General features: G+C 46.6%; 1 protein-coding gene across 1 annotated transcript in view; it reads right to left on the reverse strand.

Moving 5' to 3' along the window:
* The window catches only part of SRRM4 (serine/arginine repetitive matrix 4), a 251,361-nt gene extending 236,899 nt beyond the window's left edge, over positions 1-14,462 (reverse strand). The window contains exon 1 of the mRNA XM_078667089.1: positions 14,329-14,462. Coding sequence (XP_078523215.1) covers positions 14,329-14,462 — 134 coding nt within the window. The remainder of the gene's footprint in view (positions 1-14,328) is intronic.
* Between the last annotated feature and the right edge of the window lie 4,513 nt (positions 14,463-18,975).

Here is an 18,975-nt window from a genome sequence, read left to right on the forward strand (position 1 = left end):
ATTATTTCCACTGGCTGGTGAAGAAAAATTCCAGTTTATAACTCCAGACCACAATCAACTAATGTGAATCTGAGGTGTCGGCTTACACCTCTACGAAAATTGCTTCAAGTTGGATTCAACTCCTTAGGATCCCAAATTTTCGTCTGTCACCCTTCCCCCCCCTGTCCTGATGAAGACCCGCCTCTGTTGCCTAATAAGCTGCACAATCGTTAAGGGTTAAAATGTTGACGTTACTGTTTCGATTAGTCCAAGCAATTTCCCTGACTTGAATAGGAAATTATAACTACTGTTGAGGTTTATGCATTTAGTCTTGGACTTGAAAGTTAAATGTCCCCCTCTCCTAAGTATATGTCATTTATGTCACTTTTGTACAGCACTGTGTCACATATCACTAAAAGTCAATAATTATACACCGTAGTTATTTGTTTTCTCACCACATGTGTATTATGTCATTGACAGCCATTTCCTTATGTACGCAGGTGGGAGACTTCTGGAGAGAGGTGATGACTGCTCTGGTGGCTGTGACAGAGAGGGAGGTAGCATTGACACCGGGGGTCTGCTTGTTACATTGGTTTTCCCACACTGCCAAGACTAAGATTACCAGCAAGTTCATTGACCTAGTGTTGGTCTTGGCTAAGAGAGAACTTAATTCCCACTGGAAAGCGAGGCAGGGACCAAGACTAGTGCGCTGGAACAAGGAGCTGTTGAAATGGGCAGAAAGTGAAGGGAACTATAGGTTATGTATGGCTCAGCATAATATGAGTGAGAAGTTACTGGAAATGGCTCGGACATGGATGGCACTCTTGGAACTGGCCAAGCATCCGGCTATAGAAGATGAGGATATCCTTAATGAGAGGGATGTGGCACGGGCCCCTTGAGCGACCTTTCCCGCCTGTGAGAGGACAGTGTGAGCTGGGACCCCTGTGATCATGATACAAAGCTTCCCCCTGTGTCTCTGATCCCCTCACTACCTCGGCCTGAGAAATAGGGAGACTGATAGGTGATAGAGGAGACTTGTTTGCCTTCCTGCATATCTAAGTAACTGGCGACATGCTTGGGGGGGTGGTTGGGGTGAGGGGTTCCTGTTGGGGGTGTTTCAGACGTGGGAGGGTTGGGAGGGGGTTGGGGATTCTATTTGTAGCTTCATATCATTTGACTAGATCCAGCATGCAGACGGGCTGCGCTGTACCACGAGTGCCTTGCAGGGGGTTGGATGAGACTTTGTAATCAGCTTGTCATGATGTCTATTGCATTGCATGCTGACTTCCTCCCTTGAGAAGGCCAAGGACTGCAGGATAGAATGTATGTTATCTCAAACTCAATGAAAATCTGTTTAAAATAAAAAAAAATGACAGCCATTTCCTTGATTTGCATATGTATGAATACGAAGTAAAGAAATTCGTTTTTTTTAATATTCAAGTTGTCCTCTTTAGTGTGTTACTTAGAAATATGATTAGGACATATTTTCCTTATTGTATTTATTACCTTGTACAAATCATTTGACCTACCCGACAGAACCACTTTTTTCTATAGTGTACTTACCCAGGTTCTGAGGGCCACAGGGTTACCCCATTATCATTAATCACTCAGACTGTCAGCAATCATCTGGAGTTGAGTCTGTGGTCTATGTTTCTAGACACAACGCCTTGGATACATTTAATACAGTTGGTAAATGGCAAACTGAATAGACTATTGGTATTCACAAGCTGTTTTCAAATAAGAAAACTGAGACATGAGAAAAACAAGTGAAATTCTCAGTATCACACAATTTGATAAACATAGAGATGCTTGGATTTAATCTACGGTTTCTTGTTTCAAGCTTGTATGTCTTTGCCAGTAGTCAACATCTCTCTCCAAGTAACTCTCCCACTGAATCATTAATGTCAACCCATAGACTTCAAGATTCAGTATATAAGTTGGTCACCACTGAAAGCCACCGAATATTACAAAAGAGCGATTCTGTATTTGTTTTTTGCAAGTATTTCCCTGTTAATATCAATGTTCAGTTGAGTCCCAGAATTCCAGATTGCTGTATTTCTAATATATTTGCAATGGTGTGTCCATATATCCTCTACAAATGTTCAACTGACATGAATTCTTTCCGATGTCTACCCAGTTAGTATGTTTGTCCCTGATTGTAATGTATTTTGTTCTTTTAAAGAAGGTACTACCCCATATGAGGCATTGAACTGCTTTATGCCAGGCAGCATGTTGTTCTAAAACCCAAGGTCAATGGCCAGTTCAGTGTTATTGGTAATTTTTGGTTATTGATGATTATGGGAATTAGTCTTATGGGATGAAACAGACCATTTCATATATCTACCCTAGTTTCTCTATGGTAGATAAAATTCATATGAGTTCGATGTCGATCATTAGTGGGGGAGGAGTATGTGTCTTCAAGCGGATGGTTGGCGGTGTTAGTAGATGAACTGCAGGAGATTAGGTATTTTTAGGCATACGACTTTCAAGGAAGAAGAGGTTTCAATCTTGGAAATTATCTGTAAGTAATTTGCAGAAATACATTAATAGAGATTAAGGCAAACATGCATTTGACTTAGAGTAGATGATGCTCTGAGAGAGGAGGTGTGCAGAGGATAGTAAGAAAGTAGAGAGTGATTTGAAAGAAATAAAGAGAGAGGTAACAAGAACAAGATTTAAGTAAAGGTCATTGTTTTGTGCAGGGTTTTACAAATATAAAGGATGCTTTTTGAGATAGCATGCAATAGGAGAATGCAAATCTGTAGAAAGAAACTGTATTATTTGCATGTGCAATAATGCTATATTAGGTCCTTTTCATAGGCACGTGAATCAGGCAAACACTCATTCTGCCTCTTGGCTACCACCATACCACTGCTCTAGCAAAGTCAGGTGATCAGCTCAGAGGTTGGAATTGTAAAGTAATTACTGAGCGCATATATATGGAAATATTGAGATCTTTAGCCTGCCCTCAAACAAAGTCGTAAACTCAAAATCGTATCAATGTAGGAAAATGTATGGGTAAATAATGCAAACATTGAAAATGGCATTCTTCAAATGCTGGAGTGGATTTCTTTTGATATTAGGCCTCAAGTTTGGCTCACAGTTTTCATTACGAAAGCAAAGTGGGACCCTCTGAATTGATGAAGCACAAGATGGAGGTTGCAGACCTTTATTATATTATATTTTTATGTGAAAATTCATAGATTTCAAACCTGACCCTAACGTATGTCAGTACTTTACATTAATATTAGATACGCTTTGTAGTAGACCATGACAACAACAGGTAAAAACACAACATAGAGAGAGCAGTCCCTTCAGACAACTATTGGAGCAGCAGAAGAGCCACAAGTATTTAAATACAATTACAATAAAGGAAGAAGTGGATCCCAGAGATACAGTGCCAGGCGAAGGTCAGCTAGTAGGGTGAGAGGCAAAACCTGGAGGAAATAAAGGACCCAGTTCAAAATGCCTCTGAAAGTGGGGCTGGTGTAATTCCTTTTAGAGTGTTACCAGACAGGAAATGGAACACAGCTGTTCACTCATCACTTTCCATAAAAATCATTGAGCCATAGACCATTCTATTTGTAAGGCCAGAGGTTCAAAGAGAAGAGAATCCACATTACGCATGAACAATTCTGGTGGAATGAGCCACCAGAAGTGTTCAGCTTTCCTGCCAAATACTTTGGAGTAGGTGTGTGCAAGGTTTTGAGGGTCACACACATCATCCTGCTTGGTGCTCTAGTTTCAATGAGAAGACACTGGAGAGTTGAAAGCACAGGAGTGATGAGATCAAATCTTTTGCATCTGGAAACAAAGCGAGCTGCTGCCTTCAGCACAGCCCTAAGGAGGGCAAGAAGAGCTTTAGGGAAAATATTGAGGAGTGAACTTCAGTTGTCAAGTCAAAAGAGAGTGGCAGCTTGTACCAAGATTGTATGGTCCTGTTTAGGTATAAACTGCCTGGCACAACAGAGCACCAAAAGAGGGAGCACTTTTAGATGTGGCATTATTTTGGAACAGAAGGTGAAGTTTGTTATCTGGGAACATTCAAGCTGAGTTTAATCTCAAGAGCAGAAGCACCTTTTTTCAGGTATTTACAACTTCAACACTGGATCTTGTTCATTGTGGATGCTGGGTAATCTGGCACGATCCATTCATAAACTGAGTCATCTGTGTAGACAGAAGAGCTTTTTCAATGAGTATGAATCCATCCTGGTGATTTACTTGGGGGTAGTCCCCTGTACTGGGATGGTGGTGTGGGAACCCTTCGGTCATCCACAAATTATGGAGTCTTTTAGTGGATACTCCCATACTAATGCATCCCACAACAGTGACAAAGTGATGAGCAGAGCAAGGTTTCTGGGAGGCCTGGACAGTGATGGGAGGCAGATCTTAGATGTCTGACCATGTAGCGCGCAGGTGCCAGTTACGAGAAGACAGAACCAACCAATGACCACGATGAGAGACGGCTCTTGCCGGATCTCATTCTTCAAGGTAACTCGTACCAGTAGAGAGTTCCTGATGAATGAACAACCCAAGAATAATGTGAGAGTAAGACGATTTTTTAACATGATCCTAGTTGATGTTTTACAACTAGAGTTTGCTTTATTTTCTGCTAATTAAGTAAAGTACTTATTTGGAGATTAAATATCTCTAAGCTAAATCCTGTGTGTTCTAGCTTTCTTCAGATCAAATAGCTTAACACTCGATGTAAATGCCTTTACTCAGAAAAGTGGAGCTGTTAAGGCAATAAAGATCACTCGAATAATTTGACTCCCTCAGAGTAAATGTTGAACATTCATTGCCTCTCAGCATGTGAAAACAGTAGCATCCCTGCGCACTAAGAGCCGGTAGCATCCATCGCCCCCTTTCACGAGGCTGAAATGACATGACCTTATCTTCAGTGAGGAGTTTACCCTCCCGGCGGTTGTGAGTTGGAGCGCGGTTGAGCGGGGAGGGCGGAGAGGGGTCATGCCAAGCAAGGGGGGCAGGTAGTTAGTCTCTGGAGGCGCACTTGGGCCATCCACCCCCTTTGCTTCCGTTATGACGGCCCTGGACATAACAGCGGTCAAAAGAGCCTATCTAAAGTTTAAATTGACGGATAGAGAAAGTTTGGAAATGCTGAAACCAAGTGTCAGAAAGTTTATCATGCTAAAGTCGTGTGGGGGAATGGAGCCCTACCTGGCCTGTGCCTTTAGCTCACATGAAAAGTTCCTGCTGACTAGGTTCAGATTTAACACTTTTCAGCAGTTATTAATAAGACCCAAATCAGACATTTTTAGCAAACATGTAGCTCCCTGTGGCTGCGACGGGAAGTCTCCTCAGGATATGCTACATTTTATATTTTTATGCAGGTTTTATGATTATCCCAGACGCTACTTTCTTGTTGACTTGCTGAGAACATTGGATTTTAAACAAATTAGACCTGCTCTTATTTATTTGCAGCTTTTGCACCAGGATTGTGTACTCCATATTCTGTCGTTTTTAAAGCTTGCACTGAGAATAAGAACCTGCTTAGACCTATGATCTTTGTTAAGCAATATTGCACTATATCAGGACCAGAAGGGCACTTTTTTTCTTAACTAACATTTATGATGATTTTTAATGATATCTGTGAAGAACGTTTTAATAATGTATTGATGTGAAATCTGATAATGTAATCATTGTATGTACTTTTTATGGTTTGAAATATTAACCGAAATAAAGTCTCATTTGATTTGATTTGATTTGATTTGATTTGATTTTTGACGGCCCTGGCTGCTCAAAAATGGCACAGATGTTCTATGAGTGCATTTTTGTCAGGAAGTCTTTCTTTCATTTCGCGGCCTCTGCCCCTTTGTGAGCCCATTCACTCACCGGCCCCCTCCCACGCATGTCCCATGGGCATTCATGAGCTAATTTGCCAGGGATCCTCGTATCGCACAGACGCAGCTCCTGCAGGCCACAGCCAGGACGAGACCATCATATGGGGGAATAAAAGAGGGCCCCTCGCACGCAGCGTCCTCAGACACCAGGGCGGGGTGATTTAGTGCAGTGACAAATTGAACAAGCACTAAAACTGCACAGCAGCTGAAAAGGAACACCATCATTAACCAAGCTTTAACCTAGACTCTACTCTAAATATGGCATTGCACGTAGTCATGCATGAAAAAGACATAAAGGTGTGTACTGTAGAGTGTATGTTTAAGGTCCCACGCCCATCACTTTCAGCAGCACCTTCTCTCTGTGTCCCTGCCCAAGTGCTAATTGATGCTGCTGATAATTGTTTTAATGACCAATCCAAACACTGTATATAACCATATGCATTATCAAGTGTGTGTTGATATGAGTGTTAGATCAAATCCAGATAAACCATCTTGCTGCTATAAATTGAACCTAAGTACTATATATACAGGCAACTGCAGATCGAGGCATCAGGACTGATTGCAAATCAGATCTGTGCAGGCAAAACCGTGTGCCAGTTACAATGTTACCTGATGTCTGTATATCTTTTTATTTTTTACTTGCTTTTAACTTAAATGAAATGTTGAATTCTGCTTAAAATGCTTTTATGATCATATTGATTGAAATAAAGTTGTATTGATTGATTGCTAGTTGATAATGTATCAAGAAGCTGCTTCGAGGCGCAGCAGACATTTCGCGAATTACGCCGGTGTGCTCAACATTTAGCCCAGCTCTCTGTACAGCCGTTCTTGGTACACAAAAAACATAAAGCTGAAAATAATAATAGGGGGGGGGGGGGCTAATGAACTCCTCAATACACACCTCCCTTTCACACTCAGAGTGTGTTCTGCTTGGGCGCCCCGAGGAAAGTCCTGCTTTAGTCTCACCCGGCATTATATCTACATATTGCAACCAGGAGTCGCCACTCCGGGGCCTGCTGGCCAGTCCTCTGGTGCGACAGCAGGTTCAGAGTTCAGTGACCCACTGGGGTCGCCCTCGCCAGTACGGCTAGCAAAACCATTTGTATTGTGTAAGATAAACATTCCGAATCAGGTCCTAGCGCCTGGAAACCCTCTTGCAGGGCTTCAGGCACGTTTTAGAACCTGCGTGCATACATTCATTCATATCCTAGGCAGGTGCTTAGTTGCTTACTGAAAACGGTTCCCACTTCCCGCAGCAGAAGCACTTCAAACGTGAAGTGCTGCGCAGCGAACGCTCAGATTGTGGCGTGTGGTTGGTTTGGGAAAGGAGGCGGGCGTGTGCCGGGAAAGCGCACGTGAATATTTTACGGCTCGAAGAAAGGAAACATCATTTTTGACGAGGTGCCAAATCCGAAGCTTTAGGAGCCATTTTATGTAGGTGCTGCCGGACCACATAGCGCTGCGCAGCCCACCCAGGTAATCATCGCTCCAGGCGGAAAGTCTCCACGGCCCTCTTCCTGCGCACACTCACAGACAGGAAACTGCATCTTCAACGGCATGAAATTAGTCTCGGCTCCTCCGATACACTTAAATATTTAAAGCATAGAATGAACATGTTGTCAGCGCGTTTCCAGCTGACAAGGGTGTCTGTTTCCTCGTTGCATCATTTTGTAAGTTCCGGCAGGGACTGCTATTCTCTCTCTCCCTCTTTCTCTCTACCTCTTTCTCTCGCTATTTCCATCTCTTCCCTCCTCTAAGTCTTTCTTAGTTTGTTTGTCTTTCTTTCTAAGTGTATTTATTTTTCTGTCTCCCGTTTGGCGAGTCCCTTTGTTTTTGGCCAGCTTGCCTCTCTCTGAGCTTTTGGTTCTTTGTCTATATGTCTCCCTTTCATGTCTCTATTTGTTTGTCTATGTATGTTTGATTGTTCGAATGTCTGTCAACGGTCACTGTTCTGTTGTTTGTTGACTTTATTTATCTGCCCCTCTCTCTCTCTATCTCGCTCCATCGCTCTCTCTCTACCTCCGTCATGTTTCTCTCTCCCTTCCTGCCGCGCTCTCTCTCACCATCTCTCCCTGCCCTGTGCCAGTCTCGTTCTGCTCTGTGCCCCTGTTTCAGCCAGCCTCCCCCAGTCCACCCCACCGCCCCTCCGCTCGTTATCCGGTGCCCATGTAAATGCCTCATCCCCGTGCATCCCCCGCCTCCACACTCCTGCTTATCTCCCTGCACAGACACACCCAGAGGGCACTGGCACGGCCCTCCTTCTGTTGAGCCAACTCGCCACGAGAGAGCCTGGGTGCACTCTGTCCAAGTCGCCCCCGGCCTCCTCATCCCACTTGGGGTATCAACCACGGGAGGAGGGCAGGCTGGGCGAGCCGGAGGGGTGACCCCGTGACCCCCGGGAGCTCCGCGCAGCTCTGGCAGCTGGTGCTTGGCCCATTAAGCTGTCTGCCCCCGCCCCTCGCGCCTCCCCGAGCAGATGTCCTGAATGACGCGCTCTGGCAGCAGACCCACAAAGGGATGAAAGCCTGGCACACAAAGAGGGCTCGCAGCTCCCTGCCCCGGGGCCGGGCCGGTGTCTTTATCGCAGCCCGAAGCCCTGTGCGGGGCGCCAGATGGGGAGCGTGCCGGGAAGGGGAGAGCTCAGCACACGGGCTCTGCTGTACCTGCAGCGAGGGTCGCAAAGAGCAGAAGCGTAATGTGACAGTGAGAGGGAGGGGGGTTGAGAGTTCGACACTGCATCTCCCACAGGCACTGATCTGCCTGCAGTGGGGACCGCAGGCAGCAGGTGGGCAGGGAAGAAGAGTGAGTGCTCCCCCCACAGGGACTGCTCCGCCTGTATTATGTATCACAGACTCCAGATGGGCAATGTCCTGGGAGAGTGCCCAGGGAGGAAGAGAGCCCACTCCTGCATCTCCCACTGGCACTGCTCTTCCTGCGCTGGGTGCCACTGGCTGCAGACAGGTTATGTCCTGGGAGAGTGCTCAGGGAAGAAGAGAGCCCACCCCTCCAGCCCCACTGGCACTGCTCTTCCTGCGCTGGGTACCAAAGGCTGCAGACAGGTTATGTGCTGGGACAGTGCTCAAGGAAGAAGAGAACTCACCCCTCCATCACCCACAGGCACTGCTCTTCCTGCGCTGGGTACCAAAGATTGCTGACAGGTTATGTGCTGGGAGAGTGCACAAGGAAGAAGAGACTTACTCTCCACTCCCTCAGGAACTGCTCTTCCTGCACTGGGTACCAAAGGTTGCTGACAGGTTATGTGCTGGGAGAGTGCTCAGGGAGGAAGAGAGCTCACCCTCTATCCCCCACTGGCACTGCTTTTCCTGCGCTGGGTACCACAGGCTGCAGACAGGTAATGTGCTGGGAGAGTGCACAAGGAAGAAGAGACTTTCTCTCCACTCCCTCAGGAACTGCTCTTCCTGCACTGGGTAACACGAGCTGTAGACAAGCTGTAGATAGTGTATGTGCTGGGAGAGTGCTCAGGGAAGAAGAGAGCTCACCCTTCCATCCCCACGGGCACTGCTTTTCCTGCGCTGGGTACCATAAGCTGCAGACAGGCAATGTGCTGAAGTGAGAGGGAAGTGAACTGGAGGGAGGGAGGAGAGCACGCCACTCTACCCTTATAGATAATGTGCTGGGAGAGGGTTCACGGCAGAGTGAAGCTCCCCCGTTCATACCACCCATGATCAGAAGATGGGTGATGTGCTGGGTGAATGTGCTCGGTAGGGGAGAGGCCCCCAACCACAGCGCTCTGCCTGTGCTACGTGTTACAGGCACCATGAGAGTAATGCAAGAAGAACCTGCGGGGACCAGGAACCTCACCAGCCCCTCACATGCATTGGTTACCACAGGCGCCATCTGCATAGTGTGCATGGACAATGCACAGGGAAGAGGAGAGCTCGGCCCCTTGAAACTGCTCTAACCCCATTCTTGAGGGTAGCAGAAGGGTAATGTGCACAGAGAATGCACAAGGGAGAGAAGAGCTGACCCTTTGCTCCCACAAACTGCCCTACCTATGATGGGCATTACAGGTAGGATGGTGGCTAGAGGAAGTGGTTAGTGTGCAGACAAAATGTGTAGCAACTGCAAGATCTCACATGCTCACGCTGCACTCCCTGCGCTGAGCATAAGATAGCAGGGGCACACTTCAGAATATCACCTCTGCCTCTAGTATACAAAAAAACGTGATGGATGGAATTCTTGAATTATTTTCAGTCACTGGAAATTACCTTAGCTGTATGCCAGCTCATCATTATTTTCCACACCATGCCACCTTAGTTTGGACCCAGTCATATGCAAATCAGTCTTGACTCTGCTCCAGTGGGAACCATCCAGCCCGAACTGCCAGGCCAAGTCCTCCATGAACTGGAACACAAGCAAACCAAGGCCAGTTTCGCCCTTATTAGTACTCATCCGTTTGTATGGCTTGTTTCCAGTGACACAGTGTGCACAGGATTCACCTGTCTGGGCCAACCCTTCTAACTGTGTCACACTGAAGTATACAAAAAGTGATGGATGGAATGCTAGAATTCATCTCAGACACTGCTATTAGAGAAGAGCAGAAATGCAGTGTTTAATTGAATTGTGAAGGCCAGGGTGAACTAGAATGTATGCCTGTGTAAGCTTATGGAATTTTCAGCATTTCACATTACGATTGTTACACAATTTGTCTGAGAGTATGCTGTAGTGCCACATCATGTAAATTAAACTTAATTCTGGTAAAAAATCAATTGCAGGAACACAAGAAGAATGCAAACAAACTGAACAAACTGAACATCCATACTCATTCTTCACGTTTTATTTTTACCGTAAAATGCATCCTTGCATCAATAATGGACATGAACACATTTTCTCCTAAAATACTGCAAAATGCCAAAGCCGGCATCAGAGTGAATGTCGGGGACAATCAGTGAGATCACATAAAAGGAAATATACAACGGGAAGTGCCCACACGAGTTATTTAGGGGGGCTAATCCCACTTGGCCTTCACAGGGAAGCTGTGTCTGAAAATAGAGTCCTATGGCTTGGACATTGTACATCGTTAAAGCCCGGACTGGAAGTCAGGCAGACCCACGGGGCAGCCAGGGAAGGTCACAGACTGGGCTTGAAAAGAGAAACATGCAGACCTGGTTCTTTGGCTTTCACAAGATGTAATGCGGAAGAGGAATGGAGCAGCATGGGCAAGAAGAACGGAAAACCACGAACAAGAGGAATGGAAAACATGAGCAAGAAGAACAGAAAACCACGAACAAAAGGAATGGAAAACATTGGAAAGAGGAATGGGAGCTTTTAGCCCTTAACAACATAGGCCCAGGGTTTATAAAATCAGTAAAAGCCCTATACTCAGAACCTAAAGCTAAAATCCTGACCGGAGGCTGCGAGTCCGAAAGTATAACTATCCAGAGAGGGACAAGACAAGGGTGTCCGTGTTCTCCACTCTTATTTTCATTATACATCAACCCATTAATTATCAAACTTCTAACATCACCAGCAATAATTCCAGTAAAAACAAGTATATATAATACCAAAATACTCGCCTATGCTGATGACATAGCGATTCTAACCACCAACCCTATCGAGGCTATAGATGAAATAGAAGCAGTCACTCGAACATTCGGTCTGTATTCAGGCTACTCATTAAATCGAGATAAAACGATGGTAGTCTGTACTGATAACACCCCATACACAGGCCAATATAAAGTAGCAAATGCGAAGTACTTAGGGGTCACCATCTCACCTAATACTAATGACATCATTACTCTAAATTATGACCCCCTAGTGGCTAAAATTAAAAAAGATCTCCTTAGAGTAAACAACCTTCATCTATCCATAATCGGTAGAACCAACTATATCAAAATGACAATCTTTCCAAAACTGTTATATCTATTTCGAGCAATCCCTTTTTTAATCGATAATATCTATATGAAGAAGATAGATCAAGCAATAACATCATTTATTTGGAACTATGGGAAGACAAGAAGGGCAATAACCAAATTGGTGTTGCCAACAGCCCGTGGCGGATTAGCAGTGCCAAATCTAACTTATTACATGTGGGCTGCCATCTTACAACAGATGGCCTTTTTAATCACATCTAAAAAATCAGTCCATAACAGATCTTTGCATAATATCCCTTCTATCTACGAACTCACATTGGGAAATACAGCACGAGGATTACTGTTAAGGCAAATCGAGCCGTCATATTATAAAAAGATTAAATTTAAGATAGTCACAGACGCATATAAAATCTGGACCAGAGCTACAAAAATACTCTCAATACCCAAACATACCAATTATACACCTTTATGGCATAGCTTCATAGTCCCTCAGTATCTCAATGATAACATTACTAAGCGATGGGAAAAATTAGGTATTGTCACTATTGGTGATTTTCTAAACTCAGATGGTAGTACAACATTTGACGAATTGCGTCTTAAATATCAGATTCGCCCCGCAGACTACCTTAAATTTATTCAAATTTATACATCATTAAGACAATATATTACAAATACCGAGCTACAGTCGCCATCGCTACTAAATTTGATGCAAAAATTTTCAGTTAGAATTAGCGATATATATGGGATCCTTATAAATAACCATCCGGACGATCTCGATAGAATAGAAGATAGCTGGGCTAACAAATTAAACAATCCTAACGTGGACATAGATATGGTGCTACAATTATCCTCTAAGGTCATTCTGGCCAGTAATCTAAAAGCCCAAATCTATAAAACGGTATGCAATTTATATTACACACCATTTAAATTATTCTCATGGGGTAAGGCTAGCCACGATAAATGCCCTAGATGCGCGCTTGGCCCCGCAAATTTAATACACATGTTCTACGACTGTCCGAAACTTAAACAACTAAAAGAAAGTATAGGTAAATACTGGACCGAGATTTTTGGTCGGGAGATTCAAACTTCACCAACCCTGTTTATACTAGGCTTTGATAGCTCCCTGGAATTTAACAACTCAGAAATCTATACGATCTTTCTATCTACCGCTATATATAGAATTATCTTAGCAGCCCGTTGGAAGGATACAGAGGCCCCCACATTTCAGGGATGGATAAATAGACTCCTGGCTATATACAAACAAGAAATGGCGATATACAAAACCAGAGGGAAAAAATCAAGAGCTAAAGGGGACTTGATCTGGGCCTCCGTAGCTAACTGGTATGAACAACAAAGGGTCTGACTACAAAGCTATTTAAACTAGCCAGAAATATCTTTCACCTCTATTAAGAGGCGTAGGGTTGGAAAATGAGGTTATATATCAGATGTGTATTGCTATTCTGTTTTAGGTTTACCTTTTATGTATTTGTCACATATCTACAACATCCAAATTGTAATGTTCATTCACAATTGTTTTTGTATTTAACGTTTTACGTTCAGCCTTGTCTCTCCTTCTCATTGTTGTATATCTAAAGAATGCTCAATAAAAAATTAAAAAAAAAAAAAAAAAAAAAAAAAAAAAAAAAAAAAAAAAAAAAAAAAGGAAAGAGGAATGGAAAACATAAGCAAGAAGAACAGAAAACCATGAACAAAAGGAATGGAAAACATTGGAAAGAGGAATGGAAAACATGGGTAACGCGAATGAAATAACATGAGCGAGTGAAGTGGAGTATCAGGGGCAAGAAGAATTGAAAACATATGTAAGAGGGATAGAATAACATGGGCAAGAGGAATAGAATCATGAGTCCATGAGGAATGGATTAAAACGTACAAGAGGAATGGATGAACAGGTATAAGAGGAATGGATGAACACGTACAAGAGGAATGGGAGAGCACTGTCAAAAAAATAGAAAACATGGTAAAGAGTAATAAACTAACATGAGCAAGAACTGAAAAAAACCCGAGCAAGAGTAATGAAGTAACATAGGCAAGATGAATCGAAGCACAGCCAAGAGGAGGGGAATAACATGGACTAGGGGAATGGAATCATGGACAAGACGAATGGAATAGCACCGGCTGTAGCAATGGAATAACATTTGCAAGTGTAATCGAAAAACACATGATCAAAAGGAATAGGATAACATGGGGAAAAGGAATGGAAAACATGCGCATTAGGAATGGAACAACACGGGCAGAGGGGATTAAGTTAAAGGGACAAGTGGAATAGAAAACACGGGTAAGCGAATTGAATGGAAGAACGTGCAAGGGAATACCGTGGCTACTAGAAGCCAAGAACATGGGCAGGTGGGAGCCCAGCGGAACTCCCCATCAAATCCTGCGTCTCACCCTCCATCTGCTGCTAAGTGTTCTGACCCTTACCCCGGGTAGAGCTCTGTGGAAGGTGCTGATATTAGTGGCAGAGACCCCACACCTAGTGATTTTAGTAACAGAAATACACCATTCACTGGAGCAGAGTTCCAGGAGAGGCCGTGATGTTAGTGACAAATGCCCCCCAGTTGAGCAGAGCCACGCGGAAAGCGCCGATTTCATTGACAGAGACCTCGGTGGCGGCACCGTTAGAAAGACCATCGTACCTGGGCAGTGCCCTCCGGGCGGCGGTGATGCTCGTCATTATGCAGCTTGCAGGTCTGGGGGTAGCCACGGCCTTGAAAGTGCCTCTCCAGAACTTCTCGAAGAGCAGCTTCTCCCCTTGCTGGACGCTCGCCATACTCACAAGCCACCCCTGGTGTGTGTGCCAACCAGCAGGGCACGGGGTGCGGGGGCTGGCTGCGAAGCGAAGGAGTCACGGTGGCGGGACTACCACTTGCCCAGGTGCTGACGACGCGGACTCCTGGTTAAGGTACGTAGAGACGGGACGGGACAGCCGCACGGGTAATAAAAGGCGGACCCCAGAGACGTGGTATGCAGGGACGGGGGAGCTGTCCGGGTGCTGAAGCGGACACCTGAGAAGGGCAGCCCGGATCTGAGACTAGGGAGCTGTCCGGGTGCTGAAACATATAGTCCCAGTCGGATCTCCGGAGGTGGAGGGGATGCTGGCCTGGTACCCTCTTCAGTGCAGGCACTCCTGGCAGTCACAGGCTTTTCATGTGTGACCTTTGGTGCAGTTGCAGCTCAGCTCCTCCAAAGGCAGGAGCACTCCTCTGTGTCGTCCTCCACCATCCTGTGCAGGGAGGGAGTGCACGTGCTTGTCGGGGCCACCAGGGCGTGCGCGTGCGACCGGTGGATGTGCTGCCCCTCCTTAGTTCGGCCGCCAGTGTTGTGGTTTGCGCTGGATCAGGTGCACGTCTGTGTGTGAAACAAGTGTCTGGACATCTCCTGTTTTGTCTCATGTGCCCAGTGACGTTTGGTGGGAGGAGCGTCCTTGGTCGATTTTCCCTTTTAAAAAAAAAAGAAAGAAAAAGCTGGGATGTTTTATCCCCTTCGCCTCCCACAACGTGTCTCCACCCCGAGTGCCCTCCTCTCATTTCCCGTAGCCTCCACCCCTCCTGCTCTTTCTCCACCCCCTTTCTTTTTCTATGCCCTCCCTCCTCTCCCTCTCCACTCTCACCATCTCCTCCCGCCTCCGGCTCCCCTCCTCTCTATTCTCCTGACCCTATCTGCATCAAAAAAGCCCCGGAGTCTGCCAGAGAAAAGCAGCGTGTGCCTGGCTACTGCCGGCCTTCCCCTTTGCGGTGGGGGTGGGTTAGTCTCAGAAGCGTTCTCCGCCTGCATTCAAACCGGCCTGATGTCTTTTTTTCCCAGCTCTTCCTGCCTGACTGCACGTTTAGCCTTCACTGCCCCGGTACTTACTAAGTTAGCAAAAATGCCTTAACGATGCCTGACATGAAAGCTTTTTCGTAGAAGGCAGTCGCGCCTTATTTCACAGGGGCGCCCGTTTCAAAGGGCATTAAAATACGCATTGGTGAACTGTGCGCCTGCCCGAGGCCACGCAGTGGCCATCAGGAGGGCGGGCTCCTAGTCACGGAGGGCTGTCCCGCCCCCGCATGACGCAGTAGTTCCTCTCCTGAGGCAGTCTCCCCTGGTTGGTGGAGACTGGTAGTGATGCACGTCCGGGGCGGTGGGGAGGAGCCGTCTGGAGTTCATCAGACCTCTGCCCTGCTGGGGAGGCCTCTTTGCCGCCCCGGACGTCGCTGTTCCATGTTGGGACACTCTTTTTGCCTCGACGCGTGGTAGTGTCCTCGAGAGGGACTCTCTTTTCCTGTCGGCTAGAGGTCTCCTTCAGTGCCGAGGTCCCATGGGGGAACCTCGATGGTCTGGCGTCGTGTTTGTTGGCGCCTTCCGGTGCGGTGAGTCTTGCCCGGCGTTGTTTATTGCGGGATACACCAGTTTGCATTGCGCCCCCCCCCCCCTTTTTACGCGGCGGGAGAACAGCAGGTCCCGAGGTTTGAAGTCTGTGAGGGGGCGCGAACAAAGCAGCACCCGGGCGCGGGGGATAGATTCATACCGCTACCTCAGCTTGACTCTGTTGAATCGTGGCACTTTCTGAGTGGCTGGTTTGCGCGCAAGTAACGGGTGTGCTTGGTGTGATGGCAGTAGGGGTCTCCTGCAGGTGCGGTAGCTGCCGGGGGAGTCGGCTGGTCTCGTCCCGTGGGCGTGGAGGCCTTTGCTGCCGGTGGTATTGTCACGTCGCGGCTCAAGCGGGTTCAAGCGCATCCTGGGTAGAGCAGCGGGTGCGTCGGGCGGGTTCGCACTTCTGGGGGCAATAAGTATTGCGCATATGGGTTGCGGTCATCTTTATTGTGGGGCAAGTTGTCGGGAGTTCGGCTGGAGCACGGGTGGTGCCGTATTGTGCTGAGCGCAGCTCCGCGGGTATCTTGGTGCGAGGTGTTCACAGGCGGGCGTCGCCAGTTCTATGCTGATTTCCGCCCCGGGGGAAACTGAGTCATCTTCGGCATGTTGTGGTTGCGGCCCGGGACTTGTCACGTAGGGGCGGTTGTAAGAGGCATGGAGTCATTTTCATTGCACTAACCCCGGGCTATTCGGATCCATAACGCGGCGGCTGTGGTTGCTTGTGACATGCTTCCGCCCGCGGCGCTAATTCAGTTTATTACTCGCATTATGGGTATATTTAAAATTCTGCGACATCGGTGTATTCACTCCGAGCACATCATTCAGTCTTACCATTGTTGGGTGTCGGCCATCCTCGGGCCTTTCGCGGCATGTCTGTTGTAGGTTTGTTGTGCTGACACTTGGGTCACCAGTCTCCCAACGACTAAGAACGGCGCGATTCTATAACGCAGTGTGGTTTGTTAATATACATGCATATATGGGCAAGCGTGGGGATGGTCCTGGTACCTTGCAGTTGCTTACTACTATCCTGGTGCACGTGTGTAATGGCTGAAGGGTGCGGCCATTTTAGGGACACCATGGTGTGATGTCCGGCGCTTAAGGGTAATGGCGTCCAGTGCGGCTATTTTTGGTGGTGGTTTGTTTCCTTTGACCGGCGCAAGACGTGTATAGCGCCTGTTGGCGGTGAATTTGGGTCACGGTTCTTCGATATCGGCGCATGTGAGTAAGTGAGGACAATTTTGACGGACATTTCCGTGGAATGCATGGTTAAGAGGATACTGTGTTCGGGTCCTCCCTCCCCCATTATGTTTCCTTTTCGCTCCGCCTGGCTTGCGATGCAGCCGGGTTCTCTATGACTTGCGGTGTTAATCACGAGGTTCAGCTTCTTAAGCATGTGACTGTTGCTTCCGACCCACGCAGCACTTCTGGTGTGGGCTTCTATACCTAATTTTGCCATTCTTATTTCAGACTCCGCCCCTTTGTTCGCCCCCCCCCCCCCCCCCCCCGCGCCCCCTTTTGCGAACTCCCGGCGCCGCGCTGACCAGGCAGCTCCTGCAACCACTCCTTGTGAGGTATGTATGCTGGCAAACAGGAGGGTGTGGTGTTGAGGGGGCCTCAGGTATCCGATTCGTTGCATCAGGCCTCCTGCTAGGTAGTATTATCAGATGGGGTCATAGTCATGTTTAGTCTCCTTCCTTTGCAAGTACAGCGCGAATTTTGTCATCTGGCTTCTGTTACATTAAGTCTCACCTCATTTATATTGTCATATACAAGCAGTGATTATGGGTTGGTATTGTCTCGTGCAGAGTACATTAACGTCGTGTGATTTGAAAGGGAGTTACCTGCAAGTTCAGTACTGCTGCAAATCATTTAAGGGAGATTGCCGCACCTCTAAGGAGCATTCGGGTACTCAGTAGTTTGTGTACCTGCACTTGCTTAATTCTTTTGCACGAGATATATGTACGGATGAATGTCTAATTACGCCACCCTGTTAAAAAATGGACTCGCCCGCAGTCTTTAGAATTTTGCTGTGAAGGTTTTGGAGAGCGAAAAAATATATCATCTCAAAGGGGCAGTCTGAATCTCTGTAAACTTCTTGGTCTACACCTTCATCGCGCATCCAAGTCTTTGTATTCTCACATCTGCTGATGCACGCGTCTAATCCATACACAAGTTCCTTCTTCAGCCTCTCGTGCGTGCAGGTTGACATTACGGTATGTTTATGGTTTGAGTAATTGCAGTTGTTAGGAACGACGTCCGGGACCACTAGTTCTTACCTGTGCCGGATACGTAGATGGTCTTCTGGCTAAATTATTTATTCCTTAACGAAGCACGTTGGTGTGTACCGCGGCTGTATCAAGCCTTGGCTGTGGGTGGGAGAATGATATGTCTTTATGAAATCTTCGGCGTGTTTGGATATGTTTTTGATGGGTGTTGCCTGTGGTTAAAGAAATGCTCAATATTGTCCGTCATTTTTAGAGGTAGCATCATGGTATTCCAAAGACACATCTTTCCCCCCCATGGGAGCAAGTCCCCTAGCTCAGTTCCCAGTACTAGCCTCAAATATTTAGGCCTCTTACCTAAATCGGAATTTTTAGATGCCGCTAGCCCGGAAAATGAGGGGTGTAGAGTAGCCATGTCAGCCTAGCAGACAAGCACAAACCTAGAGGCCCGGGCCCCAAACTGAAAGGGTTGCACAGATACTTAAGTAGGTAATTCTGGTAGGCTGAAATAACTATTCTGGTGTGTTCACATGTACCCCTATTATGAAATTGACAAGCTATTTATAAGGAAGGGCACTATACGATTTGAATGGGGACCAGCCGTGCGGTGCTAACCCTTGATTCATGTTACTTCTTTGTAATTTCACCCTGCATCGGTTGTGCCTTCCCTATAAGTCTCTATGAACAGGTGCGAGTGCACAAGCCTTA

The sequence above is a fragment of the Lissotriton helveticus genome, chromosome 11, assembly GCF_964261635.1.
Source record: "Lissotriton helveticus chromosome 11, aLisHel1.1, whole genome shotgun sequence".
NCBI lineage: Eukaryota > Metazoa > Chordata > Amphibia > Caudata > Salamandridae > Lissotriton > Lissotriton helveticus.